At 58.5% G+C, this 19,084-nt stretch overlaps 2 protein-coding genes across 2 annotated transcripts in view; one reads left to right on the plus strand and one right to left on the minus strand.

The window, feature by feature from the left end:
* The first annotated feature begins 159 nt into the window (after positions 1-159).
* GALK1 (galactokinase 1) lies at positions 160-7,372 on the plus strand. The gene is made up of 8 exons (XM_007454337.1): positions 160-373; positions 1,055-1,244; positions 1,684-1,803; positions 2,007-2,142; positions 2,252-2,433; positions 6,719-6,869; positions 6,972-7,134; positions 7,230-7,372. The coding sequence occupies exons 1-8, from the start codon at positions 209-211 to the stop codon at positions 7,299-7,301; spliced, it is 1,179 nt and encodes a 392-aa protein (XP_007454399.1). The 5' UTR covers positions 160-208; the 3' UTR covers positions 7,302-7,372.
* A 118-nt stretch (positions 7,373-7,490) lies between these two features.
* ITGB4 (integrin subunit beta 4) overlaps positions 7,491-19,084 on the minus strand; it is a 32,995-nt gene continuing 21,401 nt past the window's right edge. The window contains exons 27-39 of the mRNA XM_007454338.1: positions 16,451-16,655; positions 15,492-15,649; positions 14,970-15,150; positions 14,690-14,827; positions 12,643-12,825; positions 12,424-12,555; positions 10,327-10,563; positions 9,457-9,606; positions 8,712-8,900; positions 8,464-8,621; positions 8,219-8,381; positions 8,018-8,125; positions 7,491-7,910 (exon numbers count right to left, since the gene is read on the minus strand). Of these exons, the coding sequence (XP_007454400.1) occupies positions 7,762-7,910; positions 8,018-8,125; positions 8,219-8,381; positions 8,464-8,621; positions 8,712-8,900; positions 9,457-9,606; positions 10,327-10,563; positions 12,424-12,555; positions 12,643-12,825; positions 14,690-14,827; positions 14,970-15,150; positions 15,492-15,649; positions 16,451-16,655 (2,151 nt within the window). The 3' untranslated portion in view covers positions 7,491-7,761. The remainder of the gene's footprint in view (positions 7,911-8,017; positions 8,126-8,218; positions 8,382-8,463; positions 8,622-8,711; positions 8,901-9,456; positions 9,607-10,326; positions 10,564-12,423; positions 12,556-12,642; positions 12,826-14,689; positions 14,828-14,969; positions 15,151-15,491; positions 15,650-16,450; positions 16,656-19,084) is intronic.

Here is a 19,084-nt window from a genome sequence, read left to right on the forward strand (position 1 = left end):
TGGGCGCCCAGCACTTCTTTGGAAAGCCCGCCGCCAGCCCGCCCCGCGCGCCCAGCTGGTGGATTGGGCCGGAACCGCGGGCGGGGCGGGGCCAGCGCGGCCCGATTTGGGGCGGTGCTTGCAGCTGTGTGAGCCGACGCCGCGCGGCTCCGCCCCGAGCATCCCGAGCCGACCCGACTGCGCCCGGCGGAGCCGCAGGGTGAGTGTCATGGCCGCTTCCGAACAGCGCCAACCCGGGGAGCTGCTGGCCAAGGCCCGAAGAGCCTTCGTGGAGGAGTTCGGGGCCGAGCCCGAGCTGGCCGTGTCGGCCCCGGGCCGCGTCAACCTCATCGGGGAGCACACGGACTACAACCAGGGCCTGGTGCTGCCCATGGTGAGGGGCTGCGAGGGGAGGCGCCATCTCCCCGCTTGCACTGTTGGGCGGGCCTCTCCGAACTTTTACTGCAGCCGAGTGTGGGGGACGAGCACGTGGGAGAGACCCTAGGACGGGGCATTTCACACGTTGGAAGGGAGGAAACGGGGAATCCGCGAGGAAGTAGGCTATGGACCGCTGATCCTCGCCATCTCCTTGGGAGCCACCTCAGATTGTGGGGGGATGTGGAACGGGGCCCAACCGAGGCGAAGTGGCCCTAAGCCTCCTGGTCCAGCCCGTTCAGTTCGCAGAGGAGGGAATGTAGGCACAGAGAGGGCTAGTGATCTGCTCAAGGTCACACAGCTGAGGGGGAGCTGCCTTAGCCTGGGGCCATGTCCATTCCACTGTGCATCTTCCAAAATGGGAAGGCATCAGAAAGAGCTCGTCTGATTCTGTTTTCCTATTGACCCACAGCCAGGAGCCCACGCTTAGGGCAGAGTCCAGGTCTGCACTCCCGCCGCACTGGCCCTGCCCCTGAAGACCTATGGGGTGGGACCCAAGCCCCCTAAGTCCAGATGAACACGCAGGCTCTTCCCTGAGACACTCCCCATTCCCTTCATGTTGAGCCTGGAGGTCACCTCCTTGTCTGTCCCTGGCCCCTTGGTAGTGGAAGTTTTGCATACTATTTGTTTCTCCCGCCAGGCGCTGGAGCTTGGGACTGTGCTGGTGGGCAGCCCCCGGGCAGATGGGCTTATCTCCCTCCTTACCACCTCTGAGGATGCCGATGAGCCCCACCGGCTGCAGTTTCCCCTGCCCACAACCCAGCGGCCACTGGAGCCTGGGGCCCCCCACTGGGCCAACTACGTCAAAGGAGTGATTCAGCACTACCCAGGTATGGGGCCCAGGCCTGGGTCAAATTCCTGTCTCTCAGCCACAAAGCTCATTAGCTCATCTAATACACTGTGGGGTAGGCATGCAGCGTGGAGCATCCCCATTGTACAGGTGAGGAGACTGATGCCCCGAGAGGTTCTAGAACTTGCCCTGGGTTGCCCATGACATGATTGGAGGAGCCAGGGTTCAAACCCCAGCCCATTGGTCTCCAGAGCCCTAAACCAGGAGAACTAGGAGACTGTGTCCCAGGAGCCTCCGGGTAGGAGGATGGAGGGCGGCGGACCCCTTTGCCCAACAGGCTGGTGGCCTCTGACAATTGAGACACATTTCCCCAGAAGCAGCTGCCAGGTAGTTGCCTCCTTTGTACCAGAATACATGCCCTTCTTGTGCTCATCCTCCCAGATGGCCCGTCTTACCATCATCCATTCTTTCTCTTGCAGCTGCCCCCATACCTGGCTTCAGTGCAGTGGTGGTCAGCTCAGTGCCCCTGGGGGGTGGGCTGTCCAGCTCAGCATCCCTGGAAGTGGCCACGTATACCTTCCTGCAGCAGCTCTGCCCAGGTACCTCCTAGACCCCAGCTCCCAACGCAGCCCTCCTTCCCTGAGGTCCTGTGATCAGAGCTTCCTACCCCAATTGTGGCTTTGGGGGAGTGGGTGGGGAATCTCCCTGGAGTATCACTGGACACATTGGGGGCTGCTCCCACCCTCCCACCCCTAGTGCCCCCTCCTGGGCCCCAGCCTTCCCACCTTGCCCTGTGCTGCAGACTCGGGGACAATAGCTGCCCGGGCCCAGGTGTGTCAGCGGGCTGAGCACAGCTTCGCAGGGGTGCCCTGTGGCATCATGGACCAGCTCATCGCACTGCTGGGGCAGAAAGGCCACGCACTGCTCATTGACTGCAGGTCAGGGGCTCCCCTTGTCCCCTCCCACCTCGTAGGAGAGCTCCTGGATGAAACGTGTGGCAAACAGACGCTTGGCCTTGTCATCTTCCTGGCTCCATCTCCATCCCAGGTCCCTGGAGACAAGCCTGGTGCCGTTGTTGGATCCCAAGCTGGCTGTGCTCATCACCAACTCCAACGTCCGCCACTCACTGGGCTCCAGCGAGTATCCCCTGCGGCGGCGCCAGTGTGAAGCAGTGGCCCGGGCGCTGGGCAAGGAGAGCCTCCGTGAGGTGCAGCTGGAGGAGCTGGAGGGTGAGAGCTGGCTGTGTGCACTGTGTCCTGGAGATGGCTGGGCACCCGGGGGTGAGGGGGGCTGCCGAGCTCTCGCTGTGGCTTTGACCCGGTTGTACGTCCCCTCACCTCCAGGGACCTCTGCCAAGCTCTGCCCACTCCCCCAATACTGCTGACTTAGGACTGCTTGAAATCTCCATATTGTTTTTTCTAATGTGAGGATTAAGTATCCACCGTGGAAGATACAGAAAAGTACAAAGAAGAGGACTTCCCTGGTGGCGCAGTGGTTAAGAATCTGCCTGCCAATGCAGGCGACACGGGTTCGAGCCCTGGTCCAGGAAGATCCCACATGCCACGGAGCAGCTAAGCCCGTGCGCCACAACTACTGAGCCTGCGCTCTAGAGCCCGTGTGCCACAACTACTGAAGCCTGAGTGCCCAGAGCCTGTGCTCTGCAACAAGAGAAGCCACCATGAGGAGCCCGCACACCACAACGAAGAGTAGCCCCTGCTCGCCACAACTAGAGAAAGCCCGTGTGCAGCAATGAAGACCCAACGCAGCCAAAAAAAAAAAAGTACAAAGAAGAAAATAACAAGCTATAAGATCACTACCCAGAGATAGCCACTATTAGCATTTTAGTATATTTCCTTCCAGTGTTTTTCTACATCTGTATCTTTTTTAAAATTAATTAATTAAAATTTTTTTTTTTCTTTTTGGCTGCATTGGGTCTTTGTTGCTGTGCATGGGCTTCAGTAGTTGTGGCGAGCGGGAGCTACTCTTCGTTGTGGTGTGCGTACTTCTCATTGGGGTGGCTTATATTGTGGAGCGCGGGCTCTAGGTATGCAGGCTTCAGTAGCTGTGGCACGTGGACTTCAGTAGTTGCGGCTCGCAGGCTCTAGAGCGCAGGCTCAGTAGTTGTGGCGCACGGACTTAGTTGCTTCGCGGCATGTGGGATCTTCCAGGACCAAGGCTCGAACCCATGTCCCTTGCATTGGCAGGCGGATTCTTAACCACTGTACCACCAGGGAAGTCCCAGTTTTAAAAGTTTTAATTGAAATATCCCTGACTTACAATGTTATGTTAGTTTCAACATCTGTATTCTCAAGGTTGAGTATATGCAGTGTTGGCACCTGCCCTTTTAATTTTTTTACTTAACATGATCTCAGAGCCCTTCTGTATGTCATGAAAGGCCTGTCATCAACATGGCTTTTTAAAGCTACATAGCATTTCAGCATCTAGGTGCACTGTAATTTACTTAACCATTTTCTGATAATCATACCTAACACCGTGATGGATTTTTTTTTTTAAATAAATTGATTTATTTTTGGCTGCGTTGGGTCTTCGTTGCTGCACACAGGCTTTCTCTAGTTGTGACGAGCGGGGGCTACTCTTTGTTGCGGTGTGCGTACTTCTCATCGCGGTGGCTTCTCGTTGTGGAGCACGGGCTCTAGGTGCGTGGGCTTCAGTAATTGTGGCCTGCAGGCTCAGTAGTTGTGGCTCGCGGGCTCTAGAGCACAGTAGTTGTGACGCATGGGCTTAGTTGCTCCACGGCATGTGGGATCTTCCCAGAACAGGGCTCAAACCCTTGTCCCCTGCATTGGCAGGTGGATTCTTAACCACTGCGCCGCCAGGGAAGTCCCTGTGATGGGTTGTTTTTTTGTTTGTTTGTTTTTATTTTTGGCTGCGTTGGGTCTTCATTGCTGCACACAGGCTTTCTCTAGTTGTGGCGAGCGGGGGCTACTCTTCGTTGTGGTGCTCGGACTTTTCATTGCGGTGGCATCTCTTGTTGCGGAGCACGGGCTCTAGGCGTGCGGGCTTCAGTAGTTGTGGCTCACGGTCTCTAGGAGTGCAGGCTTAGTAGTTGTGGCTCGTGGGCTCTAGAGCACAGGCTTAGTAAATGTGGCGCATGGGCTTAGTTGCTCCGCGGCATGTGGGATCTTCCAGGACCAGGGCTCGAACCTGTGTCCCCTGCATTGGCAGGTGGATTCTTAACCACTGTGCCACCAGGGCAGCCCGGCCTGTGGGATCTTAGTTCTCCAACCAGGGATTGAACCCAGGCCTTCAGCAGTGAAAGCGTGGAGTCCTAACCACTGGACTGCCGGGGAATTCCCATAACGTGTATTTTTAAGTTTCCTGATACACGTGGCCAGGAAGGTCTATTGAACCCTTTTTTTTTTTTTTTCTTGTTTGCGGTACACGGGCCTCTCACTGCTGTGGCCTCTCCCATTGTGGAGCACAGGCTCCGGACGCGCAGGCTCAGCGGCCATGGCTCACGGGCCCAGCCGCTCCGTGGCATGTGGGATCTTCCCGGACCGGGGCACGAACCCGTGTCCCCTGCATCAGCAGGCGGACTCTCAACCACTGCGCCACCAGGGAAGCCCTATTGAACACTTTAAAGGTCATATAAACATTAACTCATTTAATTCTCTCACAACTCTGTGGAGCAGATATTATTATTCTCTCTCTTTTTTTTTTTTTTGATTGGGGAATGTACAGTAAGTGGCAGTGCTGAGACTTGAACCCAGGCTGATCAGCTCCATCCTCCTGACTGAGGGGCCAGGCTGCTGACGTTGGGAGCTGTGCCCTCCCTGGCAGTGTCGGGGTGCCCATCTCAGAGACCATCTTGTCCTTGGTGAACTGTCGCCTTCAGACCTGCCCCACCTGCTCTCTGCAGGTGACTGTGGCCAAGCTTTTCACACTTGAGCACTTTTGCCATTTCTTCCCTCCACCTCAGCCCTTCCATCCGCTGCCTCCCCCGGGGGTCTCCCTCTGCCTCAGGAACAGTGCTCCCATCTGCCTGCCTTTCTGCCCCTCTGCCTGGCTCCTCCCCTTCTGCTTTGAAACATGCCCAGTTTCCTAACCTCCTAAAATGGAGTCTCCTTCCCATGCCAGTCCTCTGGGAAGAGTACCCATTGCTCACGGCCCCCGTTTTCTCATCTCTCCTCATTTCTAAATCCTCTGAATATGCCCGCCCCTCTCCCAAGCCACCTGCCATGACAACTCTCCCAGGGGTTCCCCACAGAAACCTGGGGGTTGCCCTCCCTGCCCTCTCAGTGCCAGATCTGCTTGGTCACAGCCCCGTTTGTCTGCCCAGGCCTGCCCCAGGCTTTGTCCCCAGCACAGAGCGCCAGCCACTGCTGCTCCGCTGAGGACTCAGATGGGAGCCAGCAGCCCCCCACTGGGGTCCTGCAGCCTTCGCCTGACCCACCCTGACAGAACTCTTCCTCCTTCCCCTGGACGCCTCTCCTTTTTTTTTTTTTTTCCCGGTACGCAGGCCTCTCACTGTTGTGGCCTCTCCTGTTGCGGAGCACAGGCTCTGGACGCGCAGGCTCAGTGGCCATGGCTCACGGGCCCAGCCGCTCCGTGGCATGTGGGATCTTCCCGGACCGGGGCACGAACCCGTGTCCCCTGCATCGGCAGGCGGACTCCCAACCACTGTGCCACCAGGGAAGCCCATGGACGCTGCTCCTTTTGACTTCCCCTTTTCTGTTATTTCCTCACCCTTGTCGCTGCTGTCTGAAACTTCAGGACTCTGAGTCCTCCCTGCCCGCCTTTCCTTCCTCCCCACACCCGGCCTCTCTTGGTCTCTGACTGTTTTAACAGCTGCCATCTCCTGGCGCTGGCTTCTCCCAGCAGGGCCCCCTGCGCAAGGCAGTCACTTTCATCAACTAGAGCTCAGCTCCATGCCTCCCCTGCTCCAAAAACCTCTCTGGCACCCAGAGTTAAGTTGTAAAGTCCTAAGTGCTCAGGGCTGCCATTAGCGACTCAGCTTGCTCTGCCCGCTTCAGCGTTAGCCAGTGGGACAGCTTGCTGGTTCCCTGGGGTGCCCCGGGCAGACCTGGTCTGTATCCCAACTCCGGAGCCCTGGCCCTCGGAGGCTTCGCTGTTAACTCCAGCAAAAACACCAGCGGGACTTTTCCGTCCTGTTCTGTCTTGGCCTCTTGAAGGCAGCACTGTGTCCCACTCACCGTGGAAGCACCAAGAGTCTGGGGCTCAAACTGCTGTTTATCGAGCACCCACTGTGTGCCAGGCACCCTGCTGGGAGCACTCCATGTGTCTGCTCAGTCTTCCCTGCGCGCCACATGAGGCGGGTGTCCCCTTTTGTAGTCGAGGAGGGGAGGCTCTGAAACCTTGGTCACCAACCCGAGTTTCTACCTACAGCTTGGTTGGTCAGAACCAGGTGTCAGACTGGAGATGCCCCCGGCCCCGCCCCAGCCAGCGCCCTGGAGCCATCGTGCCCCTCCCTCCACGTCCACAGGGGCCCAGAGGCGGTGGATGGTGGGTCTGCTGACTCCTTTTCCTCCCCAGCTGGCAGGGAGCTGATGAGCGGGGAGGCCTTCCGGCGGGCGCGGCACGTGGTGGGTGAGATCCAGCGCACAGCCCAGGCAGCAGCTGCCCTGAGCCGCGGCGACTACAGAGCCTTCGGCCGCCTCATGGTGGAGAGTCACCACTCGCTCAGGTGAGATCCCCGGGTGCCCAGCACCTCCTGGTCACAGGCTGTCCCCTGCGCCGGATGGGGCTTGTTCAAGGCCTCCCACCTCCCCCCATGTCCCCTCTGCAGGGATGACTACGAGGTGAGCTGCCCCGAGCTGGATCAGCTGGTGGAGGCTGCGCTCTCTGCGCCCGGGGTTTATGGCAGCCGCATGACAGGCGGTGGCTTTGGTGGCTGCACGGTGACCCTGCTGGAGGCCTCTGCCGCTTCCCTAGTGATGCAGCACATCCAGGTGGGCAGGTGCCAGAGACTGGGGGGAGCGGGAGAGATGGGTTCCTAGGGCCGTGGTGTTGTGCTCAGACCCCACCCCACCCGTCCCTCCTACAGGGGCAGTACAGCGGGACCGCCACCTTCTACCTTTCCCAGGCGGCCGACGGTGCCCAGGTGCTGTGCTTGTGAGGCCCTCCCAGGCTGGCCCACGGCAGGCCTGCCCTCCAACCTGGGTGCTCAATAAACTTGTATTACCTCTGGCTCTGATACCTGCCTGTCTCCAGAGGTGGATGTGTGCTTGGGCATCAGAGAAAGGTGTGTATAAGAACTGCTCCCCTGCTCTGGGCAGGCCCCAGAAACATGGACAGGGCAGAGCCAAGCAGTAGCAAAATCTTTTATTAAGTGCAGAACAAAGCTGGGACCTTGTCATGCTGGTCCTAGCTCTTTGGTTACAAATGGGCTTGGGCCCAGGGTAGGAGGGCAACCGAAGGGCCTTCCGGGACCACTTCGTGCCTCCCAGAGGACACCTACCCCCTGCTCTGGCCAGAGGCACCGGCCCTGTGATCAGCATGCGGGTGGGCTGGTCGCCAGGGGTCCAAGGATGGAGTAGCTGAGGCAGCGCCAGAGTGAGGAGGTGGGGGTCGGGGGCTCAGGTCTGAAAGGTCTGAAAGAACTGTTGGTCCACGTGGGTGCTGAGGGTTCCACTGGTGGTCAGTGTCTGGCTCACAAACTCCTGTGTCACGTGCCGGGTGAGGGAGCCATGGGCTTCCAAGTGCTGGGACCCCAGCGTCAATCCGTCTGCAGGGGAAGAGGTGTTGAAGGGTCCACCTGGGTCCCCAACCCCCTTTCCTCTGTTGGCACTGTGCTCCCCCGGGAGAGACAGAAGCCCCCGCCGGGCAACTCACCCAGTAGGACGGGCTCAGTGGTGCTGGAGTGGGTGGTGGTGATGCTGTACTCTCCTGGCATTGGGTGCTGGAAGAGCCCCGAGTGGCTGCCCAGCTGTGGGAAGGGGCCTGGAGTGGGCAGAGGGGCCGGTCAGGGGATGGTGCCAGGAGAAGGCGTGGCCAGAGAAGGGGTGCGGGTGGAGAAGGGGTGAGGCAGCCTACCCCCAGCCTGGGACTCGATGGTGATGATGCCCTCACGCTCCGGCCCGAAACCTTGGGTGGTCTTGGCCTGCACCTTGAACTTGTAGGGCACGTTCTCGCTGAGGCCTGGCACCGTCAGCCGGCTCTCGGAGCTGTCGCCATCCACCAGGAACGTGGTGGCAGGCTCTGGGCAGGGAAGATGCCTTTAGCCTCGGTGGCTCCCTCTCCACCCTTCCCCTGGTCCCCCTGACCCTGGGGCGGGCAGCACCTCCTCCGTGGGCCATCTCACAAGTCACCAGGTAGCCGAGGATGTCACCATCAGGCCTGCGCGGCCGCTCCCAGCTCAACTGCAGAGAGTCTGGGCTCAGGGCAGTGAACACCAGTGGGCCCGGGGCGCTGGGCGTGCTCAAAGTGAAGGCAGAGCCTGGGGACAGCAGAGGAAGGGTGTTGGTGGGTGAGTGGGTTTGTGGGTACAAGATGGGGGGGACCACTGTCAGGGTGGGGGGCAACTCACCCGGTAGGGGGCAGAGTGGGCTCTGTGGGTGCACCTGTGACTCGATGGTAATGACACCCTCGCGCTCTGGGCCCCAGCCTTCCTGGCTCTGGGCCCGCACGCGGAACACGTAGGAGTGGTTGGGCAGGAGGTCTTCCAGCACCACCGAAGTCTGGCTGGGGTTGGGGATGTTAAGCTGATGCAGCTCACCTGGGTGGGGATGGAGGCAGGTAGCAGAGCAGCAGCATTCCTTATTCCTATCCCCGGCCTGATCCCACCCCTTCCCTAGGCTACTGTCAAGATCTAGCCACCACCCACCCAGCATTAGCTGTGGCTTGGGTACAGGTGGGGTCAGCCTTGTATAGTATGGTTGGTTGTTCAGGTTGTACGCTATACAAGGGATGAGTGGAACCTGAAATCCCATCTGTGTCTGTTGGCTGTTTATGGGCCCAGGTCATGCTGCCGCGAGTGTGTCTGCCCACGGAAGTGCCACTTCCCGACTCCTGAAAAGACATCTCATAGGCCAGCAGAGGCCCTGGGTCCCTAGGCCGGTGAGGCCTTGTTAGGTAAAACCTAGCAGTGGGAATGATTTGGAGAGAGGCCTAGGGAGGTGGATGAGGACTCATCAGAAGAGGCAGTGGGAGTCTTAGAAGAGACTCTCTCAGAAGGGTGGGTGGTGGGGGGAGCATTAGTGTTCAAGGGACTTGGGTGGATTCCTGACAGTCGGGTGTCCCCGTGTGTCAGCCCGACAGCAGCCGTGCCTCACCGCCATTCAGCAGCTGGTACTCCACACTGTAGCCCTGCAGCGCCCGCTCACACTGCGGCTCCTGCCAGCTGACTTTCAGAGACGTGGGTCCCAGGGCTGAGAACACCAGGCGGGTGGGTGTGTTGGGCACACCTGCAGCCAAGCGGGAGCCTGGAGACAGGCCACAGTCAGCCGGTGTCGGGGGTGTCTGGGCAGGCTAGTTCTAGCCCTGACCGCCCTCGGCTGTGGCGCCTGCGTGGACCGCTGGCCAGGTGGCCCACTCACCCTGCAACACCCTGTCCAGGCCACCCGGCACCTCCTGAATGTCCTGTGCAGGACGTGGGTACGGGCCCTGCCTGTGCCGAGAAGGGCCCGTGAGTCAGCCGGCCCCCACCCTCCTCAGCTGGCCTGGCCCCTCTCCTGCCCCAGCCCAGCACTCCCAGAGGACAGAAGCTGCGTTAGGCACCAGCGCTGATGTGGATGGAATGGAGGGTAAGGTGGCACGGGCAGTGGCGGCGGTGGGCGGATGGGTGACAGATGGTGCAGGACAGCTGTGGAGGCACAGGATGGCCACCCCTGTACTACCTGGGCCCCAAGAGGGTGCTGCTGGCTGCCCAGCCAGGATTATAGAGTCTCTTGAGCCCCTGGAGTGGGGGACCCCCTTCATCTGAGCCCGACTCCAGGACCCCAGGGCCCAGGACAGCGGAAGCCTGCTCCTCCCGTGTTCCCAGATGGGAGGGAGGCCTAGGGCAGGACAAAACAAGAGTGAGAGGGCAGGAAGTGTGCACGTCAGAGGATGGGCAGGAGGGGGACGGCAGGCCAGCAGCCCGAGCCTCCAGGAGCTGGAAGAGGAAAGATTAGGGGAGAGCAGGGGAGGCGGCGGGCACTCACTCTGGGAGGAGAGGGAGGTGAGGGTTGAGTAGTCCCCGGGCAGCGCGGACGGGTGCGAGTGTTCCGGGCGGGTCAGCGAGTGGTAGTCCCGCGAGAGGGTGGAGGATGTGCTCAGCACACGGTGGGGCAGGTGTGGGCTCAGGTGGGTGCTGTAGGCGGCGTTGCTCACAGCCATCCTGTGCAGGGAGTTGGCACTGCCCGGGAAGGCAAAGTCCATCCGCCCGTTCACCAGGTGCTCTGTGGGGTAGAGCAGGGTCACCGGACCGGCCCGCACCAGACCTGGAGCCCCTCGGGGCAGGCTGCGGCCCTGGGAATTCCCTGGATTACCTACCCTCTGGGGGCCCTTGGCATAAAAACAACCTGCTTCCCTTGGCCCGCCAGGGACAGAGGTCCTTGGAGGAGTACAAGGGCCCCCTAGGCGTCTGCAACTCAGGTCCTGTGGCCCGGCAGGACGCCCCTATAGACGGCCGCTGACCTTAGCCAGGGACTCACTGCCCCTGCAGTTGGCCCTGCCCTGGGGAGAGCCCAAACGCCTGCCCTTGGGTCCCCTGAGGCCTCTGAGGGGTCTCCTTGGGCACCAGGGCCTGCCCTGGACACAACAGACTTGGAAGGTTGGGGGCAGTCTAGCTTTGGGGAGAGCCCCAGCGCCTGCCCTGGGGTCCCTTGGCTCTGGGGTGGCAGCTGGGCAGCCTGGCCGCGGTGGGCTCTGGCTGGAGCCCAGAGGCAGCAAACCAGCGAGCCTAGGTGGGTGCGGGTCAGGGCAGGCCGGTCACCTCCCTCCCCGCCGGCACCCCGCGCGCCCCCATCGGCAGCGCTGTCGTCCAGGGGCCCGCGGGGCGGCTCGGCGGCGTTGGAGGAGCGCCGGCTGCTGGCCGACAGGCGCGGAACGAGCTCCGGGGGCAGCCGCCATGTGACGCGCCGCAGGTCCAGCTCCTCCCCCAGCAGGGGCTCGAACTTCCAGCCGCTGCCGCCTTGGGAACAACGAAGGGCCGCGTTGGCACCGCCGGGGGTGGGGGCGCGGGCGGCTGCGCAGAGGGTCTGGGGGAGGAGGCGGGCAGCGCTGTGACGTGAGCCCATCCTCTGGCTCTCTGGGATCCGGGTGTGTGCCAGGGAGCCCGGTGGCTGGCGAGGCCCTCGCCCGAGAGGTGGAAGAGGGCGGCCCGGGCTGCAGCTGGCGAGGGGAGACCCCTGGACCAGAGCCTGGGCTCTGCCGCCAGCTGTGAGGACTCCCTGCTCTGAGCCTCAGTTTCCCGTCTGGATAACGGAGGGAGTGAGCTCTCCCCTGCCGGCCTCCCAGGGGCAGTTCCAGCAGCCAGAGTGTGTCACAGGCAGCCAAGTGTAGTGCAGCTGAGCTGGGGCACCTGCTGCGCACCAGCTGCTCTTTACTTCAGACCCTCAAAACTCTCAAGACCCTTGGGCTTGGGTTCGTTAAACCCAGGCTTGACACCATGGAGGCCTGGTATAGGCAAGGATGGAAGAAAATACAAATCCTGAAGGATTTTCACTAATGGCAGTGTGTGATTGGCATCCCATTTCAGATCAGAAAACAGGCACAGAGAGGGTGATTCATCTGAATTCCTGCAGTGGAGCCAGAGCTGAAACTGAGTCCCCAAGAGTCCCAGTCGAGGGCTCTTTGCATCACACTGTACAGGAATCAAGGAAGGAGGAGGAACAGGGCCAGTGTGGGGAGACACTGCTCTGTGGGGCCCAGAGCCAGGCCTGCCTCCTCCCACATAGCCCTGTCCCTGGGAGGTGGCCTGATTCCACGGCACTGCTGATGAGCCCTCCAGTCTCAAAACTGTGTTTCCAGTCCCATGTGCGCGAGCCTGTGTGCATGTGCCCCAAGCACATGTCTTTCTGCCTGTCCTCACACACAGACGTGCACACTATTCACTAGGGCCACGTCGGCTTTGTCCCCTCTGTATCCAGAGCCAGTGTGGTGCCTGCCAAACCGTCGGCTTTGTAGATGCTCGCCTGGGGCTGAGAGGGGACTTCTGGAGTGCTCACTGGCCCCTTGGCTCTCTCTGGACACCAGTGACAGCCCCACCCTCCACCCAGGACGCCCACCTTCCTCACAGGCATCCCAGGCCCACTCACCAGTGTCATCAGAGACGCTGGGCCTCTGGCTGCCAGTCGGGGAGCGGAGCACGTCATCGCTGTACATGAGGAAGTTTTCGTAGTCTTCCCCACTCTGGGCGTCCACGATGGGGATGTCCGGGATGATGGGGACTGCAGGGTGGGAGCAGGTGAGCCAGGGCCCCAGCCTCGGTCTCCTGCCCGCCCCTGTCTGCCCTATGCCTCCCACCCACCACTCACTGGACATGGGCCGCTTGGGCTGGGTGGCCAGGTTGATGATGGCCTCCCGCTCAGGCCCCCAGCCTGCCCCATTGCGAGCCTTGACCGTGTAGCGGTACGGCTGGGACTCCCGCAGGTTCTCAATGAGCAGCGTCCGCTTCTTGGGACTGTCCACCAGCACCTTCTTCATGGGCCCGATGGGTCCTGGCACAGGGAGGGTGCTTCAGAGGGGTCATCCAGCTTCTGGCCTGGTCCCCGCCTCTGGTGCACCAGGACTGCTGCACAGCCCCTGAACTGCACCCAGGTGTTTGGGGAACGAGTCAGGGAGCGAGCAACTGTTGAACCCCAGCTGCATGCCAAGCCCTGAGAACCTGGGTGTGACTGGCTTAGAGAAGGTTCCATGCGGCTCATCTCTAAGTTAACTGGCAGAAACAGACTAGACTCAAGTCGGCCCCACTGTCACCTCTACCAATTGGTAAAGGGTCCTGCGTCCATGTGCGTCTGCGTGACGCTGGCCCCAGAGGCTTGGGCGCCCTCAGCACCTGTGCCTCCCTGTCCACAACCAAACCCCAGATGCACGGCTGCCCTGGTCACCTGGGCAGGGACGGGAGGAGAGAGGCAGGCCTGAACCTGCACCTGAGGACAGGCTGAGGCTTGTGAGAGCTAAGGGCGAGAGCAGAGGGGAAGCAGGTCTCCCCCACACCTAGAAGGATGGACGCAAGCCCTGGTTGAGAGAAGGAAGAGACCCCAGGCTGCTCTAAGCAAGTTACGGTGCCTAGGCCCCCATGTGACAAGATGGGCCCCTCTATGTTGGAAGACGTCTGGGAGACCAGAAAATGTCCCAGTTTCCAAGGGGTCCAAAGGAGGGCTCTGGAAAAACAACACCTGCTAAGCTTGATGCTGTTTGTTTGTCTGCCCCACCGCGTGGCATGCAGGATCTTAATTCTCGAACCAGGGATCGAACTCGTGCCCCCTGCAGTGGAAGCATGGATTCTTAACCACTGGACCACCAGGGAAGTCCCTTGATGCTGTTTGGTAAGTAAACAGCTGTGCTCCAAGAATTGGCTGATGTTGGGCTGTCAGCCGGGGGAGGTCTCTAACTGCCCTCTCTCATCTCTGTCCACCAGGCGGAGAAGGGAAGGGGGCCACCCCAAAGTTGCTGAGGCCCTTGGGCCTGCCTCACACGTTCGTGACACAGCGGAGGCCTCAGCAGGCTAAGGCCGTGGGCTGAAACCATCAGTCATTCCTGGGATTAAAGGCTGGGTCAGAAAACACTTCCTGACAGTGGTCCATGGGTGGACCAGGTGTTGTAAACTCATAATGAGCCAAGGATGTGATACAGCTGCTGAGAAGGCTGTGCTTGGTCAGCCAGGCTAGTAAAGAGCAAGGAGCCTGAGACCCAGAACAATCCTGCTGCCCTCTGCCCTGCTGGGCCACCCTGGGGGTGGTAAGCCTGACTCACTTTAGGGTCCACGGGTCCTACTTGGGGGTGGTAAGCTCTCCATCCCTGAGATGGGCCAAACAGAGGTGAGAGCGCAAGGAGAAGGGCCCTGCACCAGGCGAGAGGCAGGACCAAGTTCCCTCAAATAGTTTCTCATCCTGACAACTGGCAGGGGTGGTCCCTCCCCTTTCCAGGACTGGGAGAAAAATAACAGTTCTGCCAGGTGCTTTGGCCTAGGGCTGCCAGATACAATATTGCATGAAATGTACTAGAAAAATTGTCTGTTTGAAGTTCAGGGCGTCCTCTGCTTTTATTTGCTAAATCTGTCAACTCTACTCTGGCCCTAAGAGAACCGTGTAGAATTGAGCCATTCTCGTTACCTGCGTGGGCAGGCAGCCCTGGACCTGTGACCCCACTGCACATATATAATCTCAGGCCCTCCATCCCTACCTGCCCTGGGAGCTTCTGGGCCTGGCTTTAGAATGCAACTCAGCCCAAACCTGACCACAGACCTAACGATGCCCCAGGCAATCAGACATATGGGCTCATCCACTGCCCAGGACACTGTGACCTCCTCCCACTCTTTGCTCCCTCCCTGGCGGCAGAAGGAGAGGTCCAGATCCTTACGGCTGTCCTCGTTGACCAGGCCATAGCAGACCTCATAGGCTGTGATCTCGCCATTGGTCTCGGCCGGCTCAGCCCAGCTCAGCTGGGTCACGGTGGAGGAGACGACATTGAAGGCCAGACGTCCTGGCTCGCTGGGAACTGGAGGGGGAGGGGATGCAGGGAGAGAGCTGTCAGCCGCAGAGACAGGGCAGAGTTCTAAGGGGTCGGGGGACACGGCTGGGCACGCTGGCATCAGGGTAGCTGGGGGGCAGACGGGTGGATGGACAGAAAGAAGCCTCACCTTCCAGGTGAGTGCGACAGGACACCAGGGAGCTGTAGGGGCCCTCGCCCTGCGCCCCGTAGGCGCACACCTTCATCTCGTAGTCACAGTCCGGGTACAGGCTGGTGAGCTCCACCGAGGGCACCTTGCTGTCCAGGAGGTGGGCTTCGGACTCAGAGTCACCCTGGACCCAATACTTTACCTGCTCCCGGGGCGGGGCTGGCTCAGTGGGGAGCAGCTGGCAAAGCTGACCATCCCTCCACTGAGCCCTGTCTTTGGTACCCACTTTGCGCACAGACAGGACCGAGTGACCTGCCAGGTTCACACAGCAGGGCTGGGGCAGAGCAGAGGTGTTTCTGGGGTGGTGGGGCCACAGTCCAGGAACTTGCCTCTCCCCCAGGGTACAGATGGGGGCTCCCCTGTCCACTGAGGCCAAGCATACCCTCTCCTCTCCCTCAAGGGCCCTCTGCCCCCCCAGTGGCCCACCTCCCCACTATGTGCCCAGCCTCCCCCATCCACCACCCTCATCGCCCCCCACCTTACCCGGTACCCTGTTGGCTTGCCAGGAGGGGGCAGCCAGTTGAAGTGGATCTTCCGGGACCCGGTGGCCTTGGCATTGGGGTTCTGTGGGGCACCCAGGTCACCCCGGGGGAGTGGGGTTGATGACAGGGTCTGGCCCATTAAGTTCCCGTCCAGTTCATCTGTAGTGGGTCAAACCAGGGCAGGGCAGCCAGCTGAGATACCCCGCTGCTTTGAGGGGGGCAGGAACCCACCGTCGCCACCAGGGGGCGCCAGAAGCCCAGTTAAAACATCAACGCTCCTTCCCTGCACCCCCCTCAACTGAGACCTGCCAAAGGGGGTCTCTAGAGGGCTGGTGCCCCCATTAGTAAAGCACAGGGCATCCTGCCAAACTTGGGGGGGCCCAGGAGGGTCTCTGGAGGGATGAGAAGGAGGAACGAGTTTGCTCTCTCCCTTTGGCAGCCGAGGGTGTGTCCCACGTGAGAACATCTGGCTCCTCCCAACGCCCTCCATCACTCCTGGACCCCAAGACTCCGCCTCCTGCCCCATCTTCTCGGCAAGCCTCTCCAGTTGGGCTCACAGAGCCCACTATACAGTTCTCAGGACCCGTAAGAAGTGTTTCACCCCTTCTGGAAACACCTGCATTTTAGCTGGAATTAAGGCTGAAGTGAAAGGGCTATAATAAGGCCCTTAGTGGTGGGATTCACAGCCAGCAGCAGGCCGGTGGCCCCATGACCCCAGCCTCTCTGAGAGTAGGGCTGCCAGGTAAAGGCAGGATACCTAGTTAAATTGGAATTTAAGATAAACAACAAACACTTTTTTAGCATAAGTACATCCCAAATAGTGCATGGGACATACTTATACTACAAATGTGGTTGTTACTTATCTGAGATTCAAATTTAACTGAGCGTCCTGTATTTTTACTTGCTAAGACTGTCAAGAAGCCCCCAGCCCTGCTTAAGCTGACCCCGGACTCTGCCTACCTTGGCCTCCAATGATAACAGTGGCAGAATGGGGCTGGCCCAGGCGGGCCCCAAACTTGGGGTTGCTGAGTTGGATGTAAAAGCGGCGGGTCTGGCAGCCCTGCAGGAGGGAGTCCATCTCCTGCAGCTCCAGGAGCTTCACCTGCAGCTCCTTCCAGGTCTCCCCAGGTTGGAATAGCAGTTCACCCTCTGTGGGGATATAGTCCTGGGAGTGGGAAGGGGTCAGGGTCAGACCAGGCCTGGTAGAATGAGTAACGGCCACACACCCCACCCCAACCTCACAGATAATGCAGAGACCCTCACACACAGACTGTCCCACGTGGACACGGAATGGCTTATGTTTCTACAACACCTCTTGTGCATCAAGCGCATTACAAATATTAGCTCGTTTACTCCTCAGGGCAGTGTGAGGTAGAGATATTATTGTCCTCATTTTACAAATGAGGAAACTGAGGCACACAGAGGTGAAGAAACTTGCCCAAGTTCACACAGGTAGTTGTGGTGGAACCAGGATTTGAACCAAGGCACAGAGACAGGGATGCAGATATGGAGGGTCCCGTACAGGCAGGCACTCAGCCGGGGGAGCTGAGATTTGCAGGCCCCAGACAGGGAGGGAGGAACTGTTCCCTGCACTGGGGCTCCGAAGTCTGGATCCCATCAGCCCCCAGGCCCTGCCTCCCGGGTGGGGCACTTCCAACATCTCCAGTTTTTTATTTTTTATTTTTTCCCCAATGCCCCAGAGCTTTCCTGAGCTCCCGGCACATGACGCCACTAGGTGGCACTGCAAACATTCAATTCCAGGCACTGCTAGCCAGCCATGCTGTGCAGAGAGGGACAAACTCAAACGCTGCAAAAACCCAGAAAGAAAAGCAGGAGTCGCCTGCAAGACAACTGACCTGGGGTGGGGGTGGGGGGTGCTTCAAAAATGTCCAGGTGACAAAAGACAAAGCCGGGGAATTATTCTAGATTAAAGGAGACTAAAGACACATGACAACAAAATGCAATGCCATACTCTTGATTGGTTCCTGGATTGGGGGGAAAAAGCTATAGAGGACATTACTGGGACGTGTGAACATGGGGGGATCCGAATATGGACTAATTGTTAGTTATGAGGACAATGTGACATTTCTTAAGCTAGGTAATTCTGTCGTAGTCATGTAGAGTGCCCTTGTTCTTAGGTGCCTGCAGAAGGGTTTAGGGTCTATGTGATGTCTACAACTTACCTTGAATAGTTCAGCCAACAAAAGTAAACCAAACACACTCTCTCTCCCTTTCTCTCTACAGTTATAGAGCTATAAATACATACACACACACACACACACACACACACACACACACACATGCATGTATACATCTATATAGAAAGAAAGCAAGGTCAATCTACGTAAAGAGTAAATGGGTGCTAATTTTGTTAGTCTTTCCATTTTCCTGTAGGCTGAAGCTTTTCAAAACAAAAAGTTGAGAAATAAAATGTTTTTAAAAATAGTTCAGGGGCTTCCCTGGTGGCGCAGTGGTTGAGAGTCCGCCTGCCGATGCAGGGGACGTGGGTTCGTACCCCGGTCCGGGAAGATCCCACATGCCGCGGAGCGGCTGGGCCCATAAGCCATGGCCGCTGAGCCTGCACATCCGGAGCCTGTGCTCCGCAACGGGAGAGGCCACAACAGTGAGAGGCCCGCGTACCGCAAAAGAAAAAAAAAAAGTTCAATACCAAAGGATCTTTGTAAAAGCATAACAGGATAGCCAGAATCTCTATAATATGGCATATTCAGTGAAAAGTTATGGGCATACAAATTCCTCTTTGGAGATTTTATGGGGAGCACTGGAGCAGTAATGAGAACTGTTCCTACCGATAAAAAGAATAGGGTGTAAAAAAAAAAAAAGAATAGGGTGTGTGTCGGGATCGTCTGAATGCACACCTGCTCCCATGATTGCCAAGTGGGCTGGGCCTGTGGGCCAGTGAGACTAGACTTTATTACGTTTTTTTTTTTTTTTTTTTTTTTTTTTTTTTTCCTTGCGTTATGCGGGCCTCTCACTGTTGTGGCCTCTCCCATTTGCGGAGCACAGGCTCCGGACGCGCAGGCTCAGCGGTCATGGCTCACGGGCCCAGCCGCTCCGCGGCATGTGGGATCTTCCCGAAACGGGGCACGAACCCGCGTCTCCTGCATCGGCAGGCGGACTCTCAAGCACTGCGCCACCAGGGAAGCCCTAGACTTTATTACGTTTTGAGTGAAGTTTTGATGTGAATATTTTTAGTTTTAAAATGTTGGTAATAGGTATAAACTGGATAACTAATAAGAACCTACAGTATAGCACAGGGAACTCTACTCAATACTCTGTAATGACCTATATGGGAATAGAATCTAAAAAAGAGTGGATATATGTATATGTATAACTGATTCACTTTGCTGTACAGCAGAAACTAACACAGCATTGTAAGTCAACTATACTCCAATAAAACTTAGTTTAAAAAAACGTTGGTAATAGGGAATTCTCTGACGGTCCAGTGGTTAGGACTCTGAACTTTCACTGCCATGAGCCTGGGTTCGGGTTTGGGTTTGATCCCTGGGTTGGGGAACTAAGATTCCACAAGCCATGCGGCGTGGCCAAAAAAAAAAAAAAAAAAAAAAAAAATTT

Source organism: Lipotes vexillifer, unplaced genomic scaffold, assembly GCF_000442215.2.
Source record: "Lipotes vexillifer unplaced genomic scaffold, Lipotes_vexillifer_v1.1 scaffold518, whole genome shotgun sequence".
NCBI classification, from domain to species: domain Eukaryota; kingdom Metazoa; phylum Chordata; class Mammalia; order Artiodactyla; family Lipotidae; genus Lipotes; species Lipotes vexillifer.

Bases quoted from the DNA above. Each gene is read 5' to 3' on its own strand.
- GALK1 (XM_007454337.1), top strand. From the start codon at position 209: ATGGCCGCTTCCGAACAGCGCCAACCCGGGGAGCTGCTGGCCAAGGCC. The intron at 374-1,054 runs GTGAGGGGCTGC...TTCTCCCGCCAG, and splicing joins AGGGCCTGGTGCTGCCCATG to GCGCTGGAGCTTGGGACTGT. The intron at 7,135-7,229 runs GTGGGCAGGTGC...TCCCTCCTACAG, and splicing joins TAGTGATGCAGCACATCCAG to GGGCAGTACAGCGGGACCGC.